Below are 20,177 nucleotides of genomic sequence, written 5' to 3'. Positions count from 1 at the left end.
TTTTTAACTTTCATGTTTGTATTTATATGATTATTTCTATTCTCAAATAGTCATTGTAAATATGCTTATTTTTGTTCATTTACCTGTTATGAAATAGATTAACTATTTATTAATTAGTTAATTAACTAATTATTTGAAAATCTTTAAGTAAATAAAAAAAGAAATAAGGAATTAAGAAAAGATACCTAACTAACAAAGAAAGAAATTTCATTCAAGTCTCTTCACACACAAAATCTTAATTATTTTGTGAAAAAATAAAATAAAATAAAATAAAGAACACACAGATTTTTACGTGAAAACCCTTTCGGGAAAAAACCACGGGTAGAGGAGAAAAAAATTCACTATGTCGACTTCGAATAATAAACCTCATCATACGAGGTCAAAAAATCATAAACCTCATCAACTGTGAGAGACTCGAGACTATATAAAATTGTGTCTCTAAAGGTTAAATAAGACGGGAGCAACGAACAAAGTAGAATCAACCCTAGATCTTCCTTATCATACTGAACCTCCATGGCCTCCAAGTTTGAGAGAATTTCTTTAAACACTGTTAAGTGTTCGTGTACAGACGCACCTTCCTCCAAACGATGAGCATAAAGACGCTGCTTCATATGCAACTTGCTTGTTAGAGTTTTCGACAAGCATATTTGTTCTAGCCTCTTCCACAATGCAGTGGCGATTTTCTCTTTCATCACATCCTGTAAAATTTCATTGGACAAATGTAGATGTAATTGTGTTAACACCTTTCAACCCTTACGCTTCTTCTCTTCATCTGTTAATGTCGAAGACATCTTATCTATCCCTAGCAGAGCATCCTCCAGATCCATCTGCACAAGGACTGCTTGAATCTTAATCTGCCACAACGCAAATCTGGTGTTGCGATCCAACAGCAGAATTTCATACTTTAAAGAAGCCATTACCGTGATCAAGATGAGCAACTTGGAAGCTCTGATACAAATTTGTGAAAAATAAAATAAAATAAAATAAAATAAAGAATACACAGATTTTTATGTGGAAACCCTTTTAGAAAAAAAAATCACGAACAAAGGAGAAGAAAATTCACTATGTCGAATTCGAATAATTACTAGAGGAATAGACTATGTCTATTTATAGGCTTCTAAAGCCATATTCTAGTAAGACTAAAATACATTATTCTAATAAAATATAAAATAGATGGAGTTTAATAAGATTTAAAAAACTTTATTCTAAAATAATATAAAAGAAATGTAATTTTATATAAATTTTATTTTTATTTTATTTTACCACAATATTATTTATTTAAATAAAGATTCGGATCATTTAATTCTAACATATTTAATTTTATTTGATAGAAAAGAATTATGATAAAAATAATTCAATTCAGAGTAAAAGTAAAGTATATGATTGTGCAGCCATTAGCTCCTACAAAAACTGAGCTAATGTCTCGAAATTCAAATCTTAATTAAGTATATATATATTTACATGCAGCAAATAAATTTTACTATACTACCAAACATGAACTGATTGTTCATTCGTACATGCTTGACACCCTTGTCCAGACGAGCTTGTTTCATGGAATTTATGAAGCATCTTTACCAACGACCGAGCCTTTTTACTTGCCAGAGCCGTACCGTCCGTCGTAACTGAGTACAACGAGCTCATCACCGAAGTATCCTTAGCCAATACGGCAACGGCCTCGTCACCGCCATTATTGCAACAAGACAAGAAGATTGAAACACAATGCTCTTTCCCCGCTTGAGATGTTGTAGATTGCAAGATCCGGGTTATTAAAGGAAACGAGGAGGCCTGGAGGATCGCTAACGTTCCGTCGAGACACTCGACTAACGTTGCCAAAAGCGCTAACGAATCCACAATGAGCTCGTCTTTATTCGAAGACGCTATAATATGGAGGAGCAACGGGATAGTACCAGCATCAATGACCCTTTGACGGTTCCCATGGTATAAAGCGAGACCAAATAGTGCTACCACTCCATTTTTTTTCCCACATGGGGTACCTTCTTTAATAAGATCAACAAGTGCAGGGATTGTTTCATCAATTTCACCGATTAATCTTCTATATCCCTTCACTGAAGAAAGATAAAATATAGTCGCAGCAGCTATTTGTTTTGCTTCTAAACTTATTCCCCTTTTAAGAACAGCAACAATTGATCTCAATCCACCATTTTCAACCACTATTTTCTTCCCATTTGCATGCTTTGAAAGCTTCAAAAGAGCTGCAATTGCATTCTCTTGTATAGACTTATTAAAAGAATACAACAAGTTCAAAAGTGGTGGGATTGTTCCAGCTTCAATCAGACAAGACCTGTTAAAAATATTTGCTTTTGCAAGCAAACGAATCTCGTAAGCTGCCTTGTTTTTTTGCTCACTCGTTCCAAAAACCAGGTTCCTCACTACTATCCTCGACAGAAACTTCATTGCCTCGGCGGCTGCCGGACTTCCAGGAAGGATCGTCCTCGTTATGTCCCGAGATTTCTTCCCTGTTTTGGCTAGAGACAACCCATTGTCGGCACAGAATTGATGGATCAGCTTACGGAGATTTGTGTTTGGAACCAATTCAGTATTGGTTAGTTTCTCCCCTGTTTTGGGACAAATTGTATGCCCTGCTTTTAACCATTTTTGTATTGAAGACCGATCATACGTTTGTCCTGTTGAGACCGTGACAGGATCGATCATTAATTCTAATGATATCGGACAACGAAAATCTTCAGGATTTAAACAACTGAGAACCTCCATATTACATCGTACGTCAGTTTGGTCGGCGTTTTGGTAATCTAATGTATCGAAAATCCTTACCCGACAGTAACACATGAAACCCAGCAAACTACTTAGAAACGGCACTTCCCTGTCTTCACTTTCAACACATTGTTCTTCCAAGAACTTGATTTCCTTATTACAATCGCTCCATGTTTTGATCTCGAGATAATCAAGAACCCATTTCAGGACTTGAAATTCTGGTTCTATTCCTTTCTCGAACCGGTCCAAAACCGAAAGAACTCGTCTCATAGCTCGTTCATCGTTGGGGTCGATTTCGATTCTCGCCTTCCGTGCTTGTTTCGCTACCAACTCCACCAATTCCTTCACTTCGCCGCAAATATCCATCGAATTCAACGGCAAAATGTCTAAGGCGGTGGCCACAGTACTAATAAGCACGCGGAATTGAGTGACGACCATCTCTGACTTCATTAAAATCCATAGCCTTGCTCCTTCTCGTGAACAATCCTCCAATAAGAACCGGATTTTTTGGAAAGTAAGATGGAGCTCGGAGAAACAAAGAACGGCCGTCTCGGGAAGAATTAAACCCCGATCGTGAATCTCCTCGAAAAACACAAGTAAAATCCCGATTTTTCGAATTGCCTCCCGGGAATTTCTTCTTTGGCTAGCGAAGAATTTCGATTGGTAATTACCGATATTTTGAGAAAGAACGATTAAGGAACCGAGAAGGGTCGCCGGAGATACTGCTTCGCAAGGATGAACTGCCGGAAAAGAAAAAATCCGGCGATCAACTTCACTGAATTTCTTTTGTATCATTTGCGTAAAAATTTAAAAAACAGAGTACTCTGTTCCTTACGTGCATATAAAATCCAAAAGCTTTTTTTGTTTGGTTAAGCTGAGTGAGGAGTTTCAGTTAAATCCAATGGAAATATAACGAGAATATCTTGGAGGACACGTGGCCGAATATGGTGCATTACATGACTGCATACTGCTTACGAGTTGACTGTGAAACGACAGGTTGGGTTCTATTTAGCGTCCACGTAATTAAGACACGTGTTTGGGACACGTGGAGCTTTGAGGATGGACAAGTGATTGCTTCTCCGAAACTGCTAAAAAGTAGAGTACTAACTCCAGAAAATAAATTCACTTTGAAAATTAAAAGGGTTAATGTCACAAAACACACTCAAACTATCTGCTAATTTTAAATTCATCACCCTAACTTTAATTTTTTATAATTGAATCCTGAAAATATTGATATTGTATCAATCAAGTCCTTATTTGAGCCTAGTGTTAAATGTTGGTTTTAAATCTAGCATAAAGCATATTTAAAACATATAGATCAAATCAAGGGTGCAACCTAAGGGCCTTGGCCCCCTTGGTTAATTGAAAAATTTTCCCTTGATCCCTCTCAAACACTAAATTATTTTATTTAATCCCTTTAGTTCTTAATTGAAATTAAATTTTTTGTTTTTGGCCCCTCCAAAAAAATGCAATCTAATCCTGTCTAACTATGTCTTAAATTTTTTAGCTTTTGCCCTCAAAAAATTTATAATTTCATCCCAACCCTCCTAAGTAAATTTTTTTATTTCACCCTTAGTTAAATTATAAACACGTGTATAACTATCATATGAATAGCTTGGATTCAATATGTTAAATAACGTCATTAAAATTTAAGAGGATTATTTCTCTTCTTTTTTAGCAAGTCAATTCTAAATTGTCGATACAATAGGTACAAATGTATTTTTAATTTAATCCATATATTTGAAATATGTTTAATGCCATATTTGAGCTTCAAACTGGTGACATTCTGATACTTTAAAGATTCAATAATGTTTTAAAATTTAAGAACTAATTTAGAATATAGGCCATAGTTTAATGACATAAAGTGGAATAAACCTAAAATTGACCGATTCATTAGATTTTGGGATCGTATTTAAAACTGGGTCAGCTATCTGCCCAATGACATTTTGTGGGGCCCTCAAGTTGCCGACCGAAGACAGCTAGCCAATGAAAATAAGGCGCATGTTACCCTAGAAACCGGGTATGTCAGAATATTCAAAACAAAAGGCTTTACGAGCGTGTAGTTGCCGCTGAATGAAGGAAAGTTGTTAATTAATATAAGATTTTATAATAACATAAAAATCATGATTAGCATAAGACAAAAAGCAGAACAATGTAAAATAATATTGTTTCAATAAGCTTTAAACTATATGTCAATCTCAATAGTGTGTAAAACCAAAACCCATAATCACAAAATGTACCTTCCATTTTCAGACAGATCGGTCAACTGTTATAGTATATGGATAAATAATGGATTAATGTAATAGCAGTATGTTTCATACAGCTATACATGAACGTAAAATTTCCATTTGTCGGTAGTTAAACGTAAATATGCGCTCTGTGCAGTAACAAATAGGGTTAATTATTTATTGGGATAAATATTAAATTTACATATAAATTTTGATTTAATGTGTAATTTGATATATGAATATTTTGATTTAGTATAATTATTTAGGTGAAATTTTGATATTAATTAAATTGTACACATTTAAAGAAACAAGTATATATATTTATTTTTATATTGAATTAATATAATTATTTGTGTATATAATCTGTCAACGGAAAATAGTATTAATTAAATAATATTGTTAATGATTTGTAAAAATTAAAATTCATATATAGTTGTGTATTCATCCTTATATTATTTGGTATCTATGTTTAGCTTCAATGTTTAATTTAATATCTAAGGTTTTTTTTATCTAAACTTGGTATTTGATTTTGGCTTTAATATTCACTTTGCTATCTAAACTTTTTTAATGTGATGCTTAAGTGTTTTTTGTACCTATGCTTATTATAAAGTACACATGTCAAATATTTATTAGGTTACAAGAAACCGTTTGGTCCGATACCAAATTGAACATTAAGGTCAAATTTAATTATCAATTTAGGGCAAAAAACTTAACTAACAATTTGAACATTAAAACCAAACTCAAATATCAAAATATTATATTAACTTTAAAGAAATATGATATGTACAATAGATATGGAAAGTGATAATAAAAATTTATTTGAAAAAAGCATATTGAATTTGTAAACAGATAGTAACAAATTAAAATCTAATTAAGCTAACTAATATTATTTTTTAAAAATTTAGTTTTTACTAAATTTTAAATAATATTTATGTACTTTTCTCTAATTAAAATTTTAATATCGATAATTATTGAATTTAGAAAATTACATGTAGAATTTGACTCAAATCAAGTTAAATTTACGTGACACTTCCCACCACAAAATTTATGGTCCCTTCCTAATTATATAATGACATTTGAACTTTTTTTTCATGTCATTGACACATAATTTTGGTATTTTTTTAGCCTGAAATCAGAACCTAGAATCTTGTATCCTTAACCCTAAATATCGAACTCTAAATACTAAATCTTAAACCCCAAACACTAAGCATCGAATCCCGAACCATGAACATGGATCCTAAACTCAGAAACTATAAGCCCTAAACTTTAAACCTAAAATTTCATAGGTTAGGGTTTAAAATTCGAGTTTAAAATTAAAAAAATTATTAAAATTATGTGTCAATGTCATAAAAAAATTTATTAAAATATTATTAAATAATTAAAAAGAGGCCTGAATAATATAGTGGGAAGGATCTATAAAATAATTTCTCTCTTCGACTTGATATGGTAAAGTATAAGTTTATACTTTTTCGGGGTTTTTTGATAATTTTTTGGATAAAATTTAGAATTTAAGCTAAGTAAAAGTGAAATGAATGGTAGGTATTTCAAAAAGGTAATGATATCGCAAACATGACGTAATGAAAATGAAATAAGATAAAAGTATATAATTTACATTACGTGCATGTTTTAAAATTATTAGTGGTATTAAAATATGGTGGGTTATGATATTTTCTCCAATAACTCTTCTACAAGTTTCCAATTTTGGGGACGACAAAACCATGAGAATAAAGATATCAAAGTCCAATAGCAGTGTGAACTTGTACTAATAATTGAACCATATCTAAATTATAAAAAATATATTTAAAAAATGTCAGTTGAGAAGTCCTTATCCCATGCACATATTCATGTTATATCAGATTTTTTTCTCTCTTTTTTTCCTTCTTTTTTGACCAATGGTATATTAGAATCAGATAGCAATCCTGCAAAGCAAAAGCTTAGAATATTCTTATTTAATTTTTAAATATATATATATTTTTTTTTGTGGCCAAAATATAAGTTGATTAAAAACTAAGTGGTGGAAGGGAATTTAATTAAGCAAGTCAGGCATAAACGTGGACCAATCATCTACTGACTAATATCACGCGTATATTATGTCTTTATCTCATTGATTTACGTTTAATTAATCGTTAAAACAGAAACTCAATTAATTAATAAGATATTATTAGGTTAATTAGAATTTTGCATGAAAAATCGTTGAGGATGGGACCTTTGGGGGTTGAGTCAGGAGCGAACGTGTCAAAACCTAACAAGCATTAACCTTTCTATTTGTTTGAATTACGTAGAGATAATATTTATATTTTTTTAATTTAAATTTTATTATTTTCAGTTAAATTTAACCTTTAATCTTTTAAAAAGAGTTTAATTATTTTTTAAATAGAAATACCAACTAAAATAAATTATTAAATTATTATTTATTTTAAAAATTGTAACTCACATAACAATTTATATATTTTTATGTTGTTTTTCTTTATTAATTTTATGTATTTTTTTAATTTTTTATTTTTAAATATTTTTTATAAGTTTTAGATTATTTATTGATAGACAAATAAGATAAATGGTATTATGTCATAATTGAGTGTATATATATTGAATGCCTCGAAAGTTGTTATGCTAGCATCGTTTTTCATTAAAAAATCTGATTTGATGTTTTTTTAAAAAGTTAATGGTCCTGCAAAAAGAATAAGAGTGAAATTGATAAAAAAATTATAAATATTAAGTGTTAAATATGGTAGGATGTAATTATGAATTCTATAGTTTCCTTCGTGCCATTCATTGAGATCATTGATTGACTATGAGGCGTTTAGATTTGCCAAAAAGAAAAAGATTTTAAGAATATCTATGATCAAACAATATATATGTATATATTGTATAATTATTTGAATAGTATAACCGTATAAGTGACGAATGCTCATTTTCTATTAAATATATTTACAAAATTTAGGGGCTTTAGATATTTAATACACAATACAGGAATGTACATTATAACAGTCATGTACATTCATAGTTCATGAGTGTTTGAATTAATTAATAATTATATTATTTCATTATTGGTGCATTAGTTCATTTAATCGAATTGGATCTCATGAGCTCATAGCTCAAAATACAAAACAAAGCTTATAATTTAGGTTATCTTTTTCTTTTTTGGCCATGGAAACGATTTCTCATTCCCATACAATTGATTTTAAACATGTTAATATTTCATGTTGAATTACACATATTAGAGTGCAAAATTCAATAATATTTTAACCATAAAATAAATATATCATATATTTAATTTAAGCTTGCTGTGAGTTCCTTGGTGATTCCTCTAGTGATCTGGAAATTATCTCAAAGGGATTGTTTACCTTTGTTTGAGAAGGTTAAAGTGAGAATTTTTAACTGGTCTGCTAAGTACTCGAGTTATGCTAGCAGAATTCAACTTAATTAATATTGTTTTTAATATTCAGAATTACTGGTGTAGACACTTTCTCTTGCCTAAATCTGTCCTTAATTATATTCCAGATCCTTTTGGAAGGCGCAAGATGTTGCTGCTATTGGAGCTAAGATTAATTGGAGTCATATTTGCTCTCTTAAAGCTAAAGGGGGTCTAGTTATGAGGGATTTGGAATACTGGAACAAAGCTTATTAGAAACATTTCTACTGGAGAGGGTTCTATTTGGATTGCTTGGTTGCAAGCATATCTTCTGAGAGGTTGTAAAATTTGGCAAGTTTCTCCATGTAGCAATGCGAATTGGAGTTAGAGGAAACTTTGGAAGCTGTCAACTTGCAGATTTTTAATGGCAGAATACTCTTTCAGTCACTAAAATCTGGTTTGAAATTAGAGTGCAAAAGGCAAGAGTGGTCTAGCATAGATTAATTTGGTCTCGTATGCATATCCCTAAACACTCTTTAGTTACTTGGATGACTATTTTGAATAGTCTTCCAACTAAAGACAAGCTTATCAATAGGGGTCAAAAGGTTGATGCTAAATGTATTCTTTGTTGCAGGGGCCATCTCTTTTTTGACAATGTGTTTTCTAAGAAAGTTTGGTGCGAAGTGCTCAGATTATGCAAGATTGATAAGAGTTATTTTAAATTGGCAGCAAGATTTGTTTTGGGCATATATCAAACTGAAGGATAAATCTCTTATCACTTTGATTTGGAGGGAGAGCAACAAGAGGTATTGAGGGGCATTAAAGATACTGTACATACGCAGCTTTGTTTTGATTGGGGTATATTGGACAATTGTATAGGGCATATGTTGATTAATCATTTGGTTTTTGGATAATAAAATTCAACATTTATCCCCCCAAAAAAATCAAACCCAATGTTTTTTAGTGATTAGGAAATAGATAATATAAAAGTATGTATGTCTGATTGTAAAAGGCCTTATCCCTAAGATTTTTGGAAAACCTTGTAAAATTGAGAATGTACCAACTTGGCATCAGCATAAATGGTGGAACGATGTCGTTTGAGCTCAGCCCATCGTTTGGTTCATTTGATTTGTGACGTTTTTTGTGAGTCATGAGAACCGGAAATGGCAGATGATAATGGTAGTAAAAATGCTTCCTCTTGAACTTGGGTTTGCTATAATTGGGCTGATGGACAAGGGCAGCAGCCAGTGGCTTTGGCCCAACTCTATGAAATTATAAAATTACACTTTAATTTTCTCAAAAAAGTTATTGTTTATTTTTGGTAAGTTTAGTAGTGGCTAAGGTCATGGCTTTGCAAGGAGGTTGATTTTTTAATCTAATTGCCTCACTCTTATTTCTCGCATCTTGATTTCTCTAGAAATTCAGAAACTTGAGTTGTTCACATTATCATTTTTATTTTCGTTTTAAAGATTATTTTCTTTTAAAATTTATTATTATCATCATTTTTAACCACCTTCTCTTCAAAATTTAAATTTAAATTTTTCCTTCAACTCATTAGATATTTGATTTGTTCTTGTTCTCCTTTATTCATCAACTTTCCAATTGAATCACAAAATCCAATTATCAATATATTAATATAAATCTATAATAATATAAAAGCACGAAATTAGAAAGTTTTTAAACGGCTAAGAATACTTTTTATTTTTTTATATTGCTAAATTCATATTTAAAATTAATTCTAATATTTCTTAGAATTATTAGTTAAAGAAAGTTGAAATAAATGAATATATGTAAAAAATTATAATTAATAGAAGATGTGATAATTACATATTTAAAAATAATTAAAATATAAAATATAATTATTAATTAAAAAATTTATGCTAATTTTAAAATAAAGTTATTATTTAAATAGAACTCTAAAAATAAAATAGATGAAAAATGGTTGAGGTAATTATAATTATAATTTTTTTACCATTATTTGAATAAATTCTAAGTATATTAATTATAACTTATATTGTAGGTTGAATAGGTTAAAAATGCTTTAATTATTATTTAAATAATTTTTATTATAATATTCGAATTGATAAATTAATATATTTTAATTATATTTAATAATTTAAATAAAAATATTATTTTATATTAATTACTGCAATTAAAAGTACAAAATTTAAAAACTAATTAAATATTAAACGCATAAAATTATATCAATGTATATGATATTATAAAGTAATCATATAAAACGGATGTAATTGATTCTCTATAGAGGTGATCATGGGCTGGGCCAAGATAAAATTTTAGGCCCATCTACTAGGCCCGAGCCAGGCCCGGCCCGAAATATGGGCCTAAAATTTTGTTCAAGCCCGGCCCGAAATAAAATTACTAAGCCCGAGCCCAGCCCATATTAAATTTTTTTTATTTTATTAAATAAAAAAATTTAAAAATATAATAAATCAAATATATTTAAAAACATAAAAACAAATATTAAAACAAATAAAAATAATACTAAAACAATTCTTAAAACAATACACAAATTAACAATATAATAAAAAATAGTTATATTAAAAATTTAAAATAATTTTAAAAAATAAAAAAATATATATTAATATATAATTCGGGCTGGGCCGGGCCGGGCCCGAACAAAAAAACTCTTACCCGAGGCCCGGCCCGTTTTCTAAACGGGCCTCTTTTTTTGCCCAAGCCCATTTTTCGGGCCTATATTTTTATCCAAACCCTTCCATTTTTTGGGCGGGCCTTCAGGCCGGGCCGGGCCACCCGGCCCATGATCAGCTCTAATTCTCTATATGCTTTTCACAAATAAGACAAGAAAAATTCTATTTATTCTGTGCTTGAATTTGACATTTATAACTATACTACCAAGCATGGGTTACAATTTTTTTTTTTGTGAATTATAGGAGAATGATAAAGTCTTAACAATAACGTAATTAACGCTACTCGAACTCAAATCGCACTTGAGACGGTAAACACCTTGACCATTAAGTCAACACGGGATTCGTTAAAAGTTATTTTTAAGTAGTTAGTTTTTTTTTATACAATTTTGTTTTTATTACTATTTAATTATTAAAGATATAATTATTTAAATATGTTGTATCGAAAAATATTATTTAAATGTATGAAAAAAATTAAAAATTGTATTACTTATAGTAAATACATACTCCAACTTAATTTATGCTTCCAGCTTCATGGCTTTGATTAGATTTTTTTTCTAATTAATTTGGACACCAACTTAATTAAGGTGTCGTTTTATTGATTTTTAATTATTATTTATCTTTTGTTTCTAATTATATTTTATCTAAAAACACACCAACCGAATGGAAACAAGCTAACAGACAGGATAATTATTAAAGTGAAATGAAAAGAAAAAGAAACAATGAACAAAATGAAAAACATTGGGACCCAAGCCATTGACATGACATTGCACCAAAAAATATACCAACAAGACATCAACGAAAACCTCTCAGCAACCAAAGACAGACAAGTATACTGTTGATCCCATAAAAAGACTTAACATGTTGTCTTCCCTTCCATTCCAACAATTACAAACAGTGTTTTCCGTAACTTTATTGCAAAAGTTGTTTTTTATTTAAAAAAAAAACATGAGGGAAGGATCAAAGGTTGAGACAATCTGAAAAACATAAAAATTACAACCATGCTGGATTCTTCAAAGGAGTAACAACTGCCTTTACCTGCAAATAATTATGAAGACTGTAGATCCCTTTCTCCCTACCAATGCCACTCATTTTGTACCCACCAAATGGAATTGCGGCATCAAACACATCAAAACAGTTAACCCAAACTGTCCCGGCCCTTAACGCTCGAGTCAAAGTATTCGCTGTCTCTACACTCTTGGTGAAAACTCCAGCTGCTAAACCGTAACGGGTGTTGTTCGCCCTTCGAATTACTTCATCAATATCCCTGGCATCCAATTCCTATAAGTTTTTGAACTGGACTTATTTATTTTGTTGAGGTAATTAGATTCGAGTTTTTTCAACTTACTTGAACTTTAGGATAGATTGTACTGGACCGAAGATTTCGTCTTTTGCTATCAGCATATCATCCTAAATTGATAAGAGTGTGAGAATGATGTTAGGGAATATGTTGATAACTTGTTACACAAGTAACTGTTGTAGAGGAATGAAGGCTATTACCATAACGTTTGAGAAAACGGTTGGTTGGACAAAGTATCCTTTCGTTCCAAGTCTGTCACCTCCGCATTCAAGGGTTGCGTTGCTTTCGATGCCTGCTCTTATGTATCTTAAAACTTTCTCAAACTGCTCCGTGTCAATCTGAGATTTTTATGAGATGAATAGAGATGTCAGCTTTAAGTGGTTCGTGTGTTTCGGGTAGGGTGACGAAACATGCATAATAACATCAGCTTGCAAGTATGTATACCTGAGGACCTTGCTCGACACCCTTCCTGAAAGGATCACCAACAACACGCTTCAATGCACGTGCCTTTGCTTTCTCTATGAATTCATCGTAAACACGTTCGTGAACAAAAGTGCGAGACCCGGCACAGCAACATTGCCCCTGAAGATAGAAAGCATTAGATAAGTCTAAGACGTGTTGAAACATCCTAAATTTCGAAGAAACTCATGAAAGAAACCTGATTAAAGAACAAAGCAAAATGAGCAAGCTCCACGGCTTTGTCAACATCAGCATCTTCGCATATTATGAAAGGCGATTTCCCTCCAAGTTCTAACGTCACCGGCTTAAGATTGCTTTTTGCGGCTAATTCAAGTACAATCTTACCGGTATCGGTTGATCCCGTGAATGCAACCTGCAAACAAAGTTCTAATGGCATTATCCATCTGTACTTCAAAGTACATACACATGGCTTATAGTGCACAGGAAAAAAATTATACATATTTAACAGGAACAGTCAACTGATTTCAACTGTTATGTACCTAGCCATTTACGTTCCCCTACGAATTCGAAGGTTATATGTTAGATTATAGGCTGTAATATCACCGAAGAATTTTGATACCTTGTCAACATCCATGTGGCTGGCAAGAGCAGCACCAGCTGTCGGACCATAGCCCGAAACTACATTCAGAACACCTGGAGGGAGACCAGCCTGCCATAAAGAATACAAGGAAGATTTATATCAAAATACATTCAACATCCTTTACATGTAACAGGAAGCCATTGCATGGTACAAATGGTTTTGGTCCGTCTTGGATTCGTATGTTCATTTGCATAATAGACCTCTCCAAGCTTACCTCATGGAACAGCTTAGCCACATAGAGAGCAGTCAAAGGAGTTTGCTCAGCAGTCTTCAAAACTATGGTATTTCCACAAGCCAATGCAGGCCCAACCTTCCAAGCAAACATAAGAAGAGGAAAGTTCCATGGAATTATCTGTCCTGCAACACCTATCGGCTCGTGCAATATCTGAACATGATGAGGTCCATCAGCCGGAACCGTTAGCCCATGGATCTTATCCGCCCAACCTGCATGATTTGCAACAAAATGTAAACATGTGCAACACAAACAAAAGTAAAAATCCATTTCGTAGTAACGAACCAACCAGCATAGTAGTGAAAAAGACGTATGAACATCGGCAATTCAGATTTCGCAGCCTGCTCGTGTGGCTTTCCGTTGTTCCATGTCTCTAATGCTGCAAGTTCCTCGCTATGTTTCTCGACCAAATCAGCAAACCGCAACATTATCCGTGACCGTTCCTGAAAACAAACACATTAAACAAAACAGAAATGATAAATCTTTTTCACATTGTTAAAGCCAACCCCAAACCGAAAATCCTTACATAGGGAGTCATTTTCGGCCACGGTCCCTCATCGAATGCCTTGCGAGCGGCGGCAACCGCTCGGTCAATATCCTCGGCATCACCTTCAGCAACATTGGCAATCACATCCCCTGTACGAGGGTCATAAGTTGGAAATGTTTTCCCTGTTTCAATGCATCAATACAACATCAGCTTAATTGCATAAAAAAAAATAAAAGTATCATGGAGCCAATCATGCCCTCTACTCAAAGGCAAATTCATCCTATTGTTAAAAAATTTCATCTATTTATGTGATTAAAAATTAGTATAAATTTCATCTATTTATGTGATTAAAAATTAATATAATGTATCAGATACACAGTTTTGTTAATTCGTCACCCACATCAATTTTTATATATTCAAATAATGAAATTTTTAACCGAAACACTACTCTAATTTTTTATTTAAGATATAAGATAAAGGGAGTAATTTACCAGATGCGGCATCTACAAATTTCCCATCAATTAAATTCTGAGTGTAAGCTATTTGAACCGGTGGAACAATCAGATCCTCAAGAGCTGCAGCTGTGCTGAACCTTTTCCCAATTCCATTTCTGCCACTGTTTTTCCCTGAATTTATTGTTTTTACATGCAAAATCACAGATTTTGTGAGTATAAAAAAAGGGAAATTAATTGAAAAAACTGTGAATCTGTGACTGTTCCAATACAGTTGGAAAAAATTTTGAGTAAATTGTTGCAATGCATTTATTGCTAAAGTGAAAAGCTATGTTAAAAGTGATTGCATTTAACACTGGTTTTTTTTTTTTTGCTGTAAATAGCATGACAAAAAACTAAACTTTAGATGGTAAGAAAACTGATCAGAAATTTTCACCCAAAAAAAAAAACTGATCAGAAATAAAAATATATGAAAACAGTCAAACAAAATCTTCAAAGCACAAAGCTTGAACCTTTCGAAAAAGAACAAAAACCAACATTTTCCTTTATTTTCTTTCAGTTTCTCAGCAACCAAACAGAAAACTACTATGTTAAATCAAAAACCAAGAGAAAAGGGATGGTTGGGCACCTAGAGATGAAAACAAAGTAGAAACAGATGAAGATGAAACAGAGAGTGAACGAGTAAGTAATGAAGAGATTCTACGAGCTGCCATGGCTACGCAGAGGATAATCTAAAAAAAACACTTGTTTTTCTCCAGACAAAAACTTCAAAGTTTCTTATATTTGCTTTTCAAAGAAAAAAATAAAGAAACAGACGAAACGCCTCTTTCTATACTGAAACGGTTATAAAGACTATTTTGGAGTGTCACCAAAACTTGGATTTGAAGTGTCCACAAGAGAAAATAATCCCTTTTTAAGCTAAAAATCTTTATGGAAATGAATTACTAGTGGTTTTTTCTTTCTTCCCTTCCCTTTGTTTATTAAAGAAGTTGATGATATGACGTTGATTGACGAACCTTCACAATGAAAAAGGAGGACAAAATCATCGGTGAAGATAAGAGTAACATCGAGTGAATTGCACTATCAGTTGAATTTTCTTTCTTTCACTTAAAAATTGATTAAATTAAGAGAACTTTTTTATTAAAAATGTCATTTAATTTTATGGTCAAAACTTGTTAAAATTACATAGTTTACGTGGTATATCATTCCGCATTATTTGGTTATTCTATTATATATATATTTTTAATTATAAAAATAAATAAAATCAATTTTTATACACTAATATAATAATATGGCATGTCATACACTATTATCTTATTATTTTATTATACACCTATTATCTTATTATTTTATTATACATGCTAATTTTTAATTATATAAATTAATGAAAATATTTAATCTATCTTGCAATATTTAATTTATTTATTTTTAATAGAAGGGTTGTATTGTACTTTTAACCAGCAAAAGAGATAGGATTCATAGGATAAACCAAAATATTCTTTTGGGGTTTTCTTTATCGCGAATTATTAGGTGAAAATAATATAAAAATATGGGTAGAGGAGTGGAGCTGACACCACAATGATAATTTTTGTCAACCGTTGCGATTGGATTTTATTGCCTTTCCCTTTCTGTCCTTTTCTGCGTCAAGGTGATTTCCAAGATCTCTTATTTTGCATTTTTTATTATATCTTAAATCATGATAATTTAATTTATAAATTTTATAATATTCTAACTATAATTATCCAACCGCCAATATTATTTTCATTTCATCCATCATTTCAATCATTCATTTTTCTATTAAATACCATCAATTAGTTATATTTTACTGTTCGTTTTTCACTTTACTATTTTGCTACTTTACTGTCTTCGTTTAGGTTTGAGCATTAATTAAATTAAATTAAAAACCTCTTTTTTCGAATTGATTTTTTTATTAAATTAAAGTGTTACGTCAAATTATGATTATACTCTTTATTAGGGGCGTATTTAGGGCTGGTAAGTTCCAGTTCCCCTAAAATAATTTTTTATTTAATTTTTTAAAAATTTTAAATTAATAAAAATAAAATTATATTTTAACTTCTTAAAAATAATAAAAATTTGAGATTATTTTTTAAAAATTATAAATATATAAATTATTAAAATGATAATATTATATTTTTACTATTATAAAAATTACAATTTAATTTCGACCTTCTTCAAAAAAATTTCTAACTTCGTCTCTGCTTTTTATTATATTTAAATTCAAGATCTAGTAATTAAAATCTATATTTTAATTTAACAAAATTTAAATTTTATACATAAAATTATTCGACTAATAATTGATACCTTTAATTAATCCGATTAAAATATTGAAGCTAAATTGTTCGTAAAAATATCTATTCCTTCTTATTACTTTGAAATCTATATTGTGTTAGAGATGTGTTTATAAAATAAATTCTAAGTTAATAATTAATTGAAGCGTTGAATATCAAATAATTATATTCCATCTTTAATTTTTACTAACATATCAAATAATTTTATATTACAAATTCAGTAATAAAAAATTAAAATTTAACTTTTTAATTTATCAAACACACTTTTATCATCATTTATGATGTTAATATATAGGATGAAATTATATTAAAGTATAAAGAATAATTAAACTAAAGGGACCAGAAAAATCATTTCTTATAATGTAAAAAAGAAAGATAAAAATGGACATTTGTCAACATATATATGTAGTTATTATTGCATGGATTCTCTTTGCGACACGTTTTCTTTTGTAAATAGTTATTTTAGGTTTGGATTTCTATGGTCCACAAAAACGAATCACATGCAAACACTAAAGCATCTGTATTATTGTTGTTATTATTTGTTTGGCCAAAATAACATTAAGTTGAAGTAAGAATATAGTGTGCATTATTGGCTCCTCCACTGAAGTACCCCAGCCACAACCCCAATTTATTTATCAATTTTATATTATTTTTTAAAATCAAGTTTCATGTTATAATAATAATAATAATAATAAATGTAATATTTATTTCACCTTAAAAATTTTCCTACTAATTGTAACAAAATATCCTAATAATTAAATATAGAATAAAAACATAATGCACTTTTAAAAGTCCACAATATGTATCAATTGCTTACAGTAAAAGCATAAAGTCTGCATTTGGTTGCCCATTCTACAAAACCACTGTTTATCGAAAAAGAAAGTAATGAACCGTGATAAAATATTAAAAGTCTTTTTTATTGAATTGGAAATTACGAATAAAGTGATAGTGACATGTATGTAACTAAAATTTTAATAAATAAAATAAAGATATTAATATTTTCTAAAATATTTTATTTAAGAAATTATAAAATTTATTTTTTAGATAAGTGTGATTAATGTTTAATTTAAAATTTCTATTTAATCAACTTTTTCTACCATTATATATAAGAATTGAAATGGCGAACTTATATGGTATACATCCACCCTATTGAACTGATTTAATATTTAATATTGGCTGATTTCTACGATTTAAATAAATATGTTATAAACATATAATATCAGCATAAAATTCAAGCAGACTTACATATTTATCTAATTTTTTTTACCATCAATATTTTAATAAATCAACCGTCTTATTTTATGTTTTATTTATATAGATCATACATGTTAAAACTTTCAACAGTTAAATATAGATTAATAAAAATAATATTTTAAATTAATATAATAAAAATATCGAATCAATTTAAAAATTATTTATATGACAAGTATAATTATATTAATATATTAATTAACTGAATTGCTAAAATATTAATTGTAAAAAAATTATAAAAATATATAAAATTACTTAAATTTTACATAGAATAAATACACCCCTCCACAAATAAAAAATATAAATATATATTCAAATTAAATTTTATTTGATAGTTCAGTTGGCTTATTGATTATTGGTGTATGGATAAACATGCTGACAAATATACTTCACATATTATTGGATATCTAAATTGCGATATTTGATATTTTAAATTTGACTTCTATTATGTATGCTTTTTTAAAAGAAAATTAATTTTTATTTAAAATTAAATATATTTTAATTAAATAATCATAAAAGAAGCAAAAAAAATATCTTATTTCCATAAATCAGATTCACACGGGACTTATATTATTATTAATGAAATTAACGATATTAAAATAATCAAACAAAGTAAAATAAGTGTAAATTTTTTTTAACTGACGATGTTCATCTTCCGTAATATGCTTTACACTATCATAGTAAGCATTCAATATTCCAATTGTAATACTTTTAGGCATAATGATATATATTTTTATTAATTTATCCATCATTCTTAGTTAAATTTGACATCTACATATTTTTTTAAAAATTAAAATACTTTTTAATAAAAAGTATTATTTAAATTTTAAATTTTTAACGACATTAACATTACAATTCGTATGAAAATTTATATATATTTCATGTTGATATAATATTATTTGTCATATATGTGACTTTAAAAATAATTTAAAATTTATAAAAAATATTCAAAAAAATAAAAACTATAAAATTTTCATAATTTTCTTTAAATATCAAAAGTGCATGTGATTGTTATGTGGGCTATTATATTTAATATTTTAATAAATATTTTCATTAAAAAATAATAATGCAATTTTTTTTTAAATTTGATATTCAAATTTAAATCTTTTAAAAGGATTAAAAGTTAAATTGATAAAATATGTCAATATTAATGGTGAATTAAATGATTCCTAATAGCCGTCCTGGTCCATTTTACCAAATAGTCAAGCCAACAATAATTCAATTTATTTTAAATTACTGCATTACCCAATAAGTTGGGTGTACGGCCAATTAAATCTAAAAAATGCATTCCATGGTGATTTCATCAACTAACTTTAATCAAAACAATCAGCATCTTTCAATAAAACCAAAAATCTTGCGTGCAAATTAAGGGTGGTTTAACATGCTTAAAAAATCACTTTTTGTCTTATTTAGTATTGTTTAAGAAAAATATTTTTGGAAATTATTTTTGAAAAGAAAAAATTAAAATTTTTAGCTTTTCCTCTCTCAAAAGTATTTTTGGTGTTTAATTACTTTTTCACTTTTCCGATACTATAGTATTTTCCCTTTTTTCTTTTAGTGTTTAATTATAAATGTGTTAAAATCATTAATTAAAAATAATTTTTTTAAAATAATACAAATGTATTAATATCTAATTACAAATATTTAATGGTTATATTTAAATATTTAAAATATATTTTATATATTCTAATTAAATTTTAAAAATAATTAATATTTATTGCTTAAAAATAATTAATATTTATATTTCATATATTAAAATATTAACAATAAGTTATAGTAAATTATTTTTTATGTTCTTACTAAAATATAATAATATTAATTAATTTGAACATTAATTAAATGCATATTTGTTATTTGGTAATATCATGTTTAAAATAGACATTTTATTTTTCATACGAACTTTTTAACAATAATGCTAAACACTCAAATCTTAAACAAAACATTTCAAAAGTAATTCTCAGAAACACTTTTTTACAGTGCTTTCTAGAAGCATTGCTAAACTAGCCTTAAAATAAGTAAGAAAAGTTAGAAATTTTGTTAAGGGTTCAGATATAATTATAAAATTTGGAGTTAAAAGTCAAATATTTTGTATTACAATTTTTAAAAA

At 29.1% G+C, this 20,177-nt stretch overlaps 2 protein-coding genes across 3 annotated transcripts; both read right to left on the bottom strand.

Annotated features, from left to right (window-relative positions):
• Positions 1-1,342: 1,342 nt before the first annotated feature.
• On the bottom strand, positions 1,343-3,608 carry LOC121211267 (U-box domain-containing protein 19). Its single transcript, XM_041083862.1, has one exon. It carries the CDS (start codon positions 3,526-3,528, stop codon positions 1,486-1,488), a length of 2,043 nt encoding a protein of 680 aa, XP_040939796.1. The 5' UTR covers positions 3,529-3,608; the 3' UTR covers positions 1,343-1,485.
• Positions 3,609-11,817: 8,209 nt separating this feature from the next.
• On the bottom strand, positions 11,818-15,535 carry LOC121211266 (aldehyde dehydrogenase family 2 member B4, mitochondrial). 2 transcript variants are annotated; one of them, XM_041083860.1, is made up of 11 exons: positions 15,139-15,535; positions 14,550-14,684; positions 14,098-14,240; positions 13,861-14,014; positions 13,554-13,783; positions 13,319-13,408; positions 12,938-13,111; positions 12,724-12,861; positions 12,480-12,617; positions 12,328-12,389; positions 11,818-12,246 (listed from the first exon to the last, which is right to left on the bottom strand). In XM_041083860.1, exons 1-11 carry the CDS (start codon positions 15,221-15,223, stop codon positions 11,973-11,975), a joined length of 1,623 nt encoding a protein of 540 aa, XP_040939794.1. In that variant the 5' UTR covers positions 15,224-15,535; the 3' UTR covers positions 11,818-11,972. The 2 variants fall into 2 exon arrangements, with proteins under 2 accessions (XP_040939794.1, XP_040939795.1); XM_041083861.1 differs by having other exon boundaries at positions 12,938-13,078; positions 15,139-15,504.
• Positions 15,536-20,177: the final 4,642 nt, after the last annotated feature.

This window comes from Gossypium hirsutum, chromosome A12 (assembly GCF_007990345.1).
Source record: "Gossypium hirsutum isolate 1008001.06 chromosome A12, Gossypium_hirsutum_v2.1, whole genome shotgun sequence".
In the NCBI taxonomy this organism is placed as follows: domain Eukaryota; kingdom Viridiplantae; phylum Streptophyta; class Magnoliopsida; order Malvales; family Malvaceae; genus Gossypium; species Gossypium hirsutum.
The sequence above is the reverse complement of the archived record's forward strand: the minus strand, read 5'-3'. Positions and strand labels throughout refer to the sequence as shown.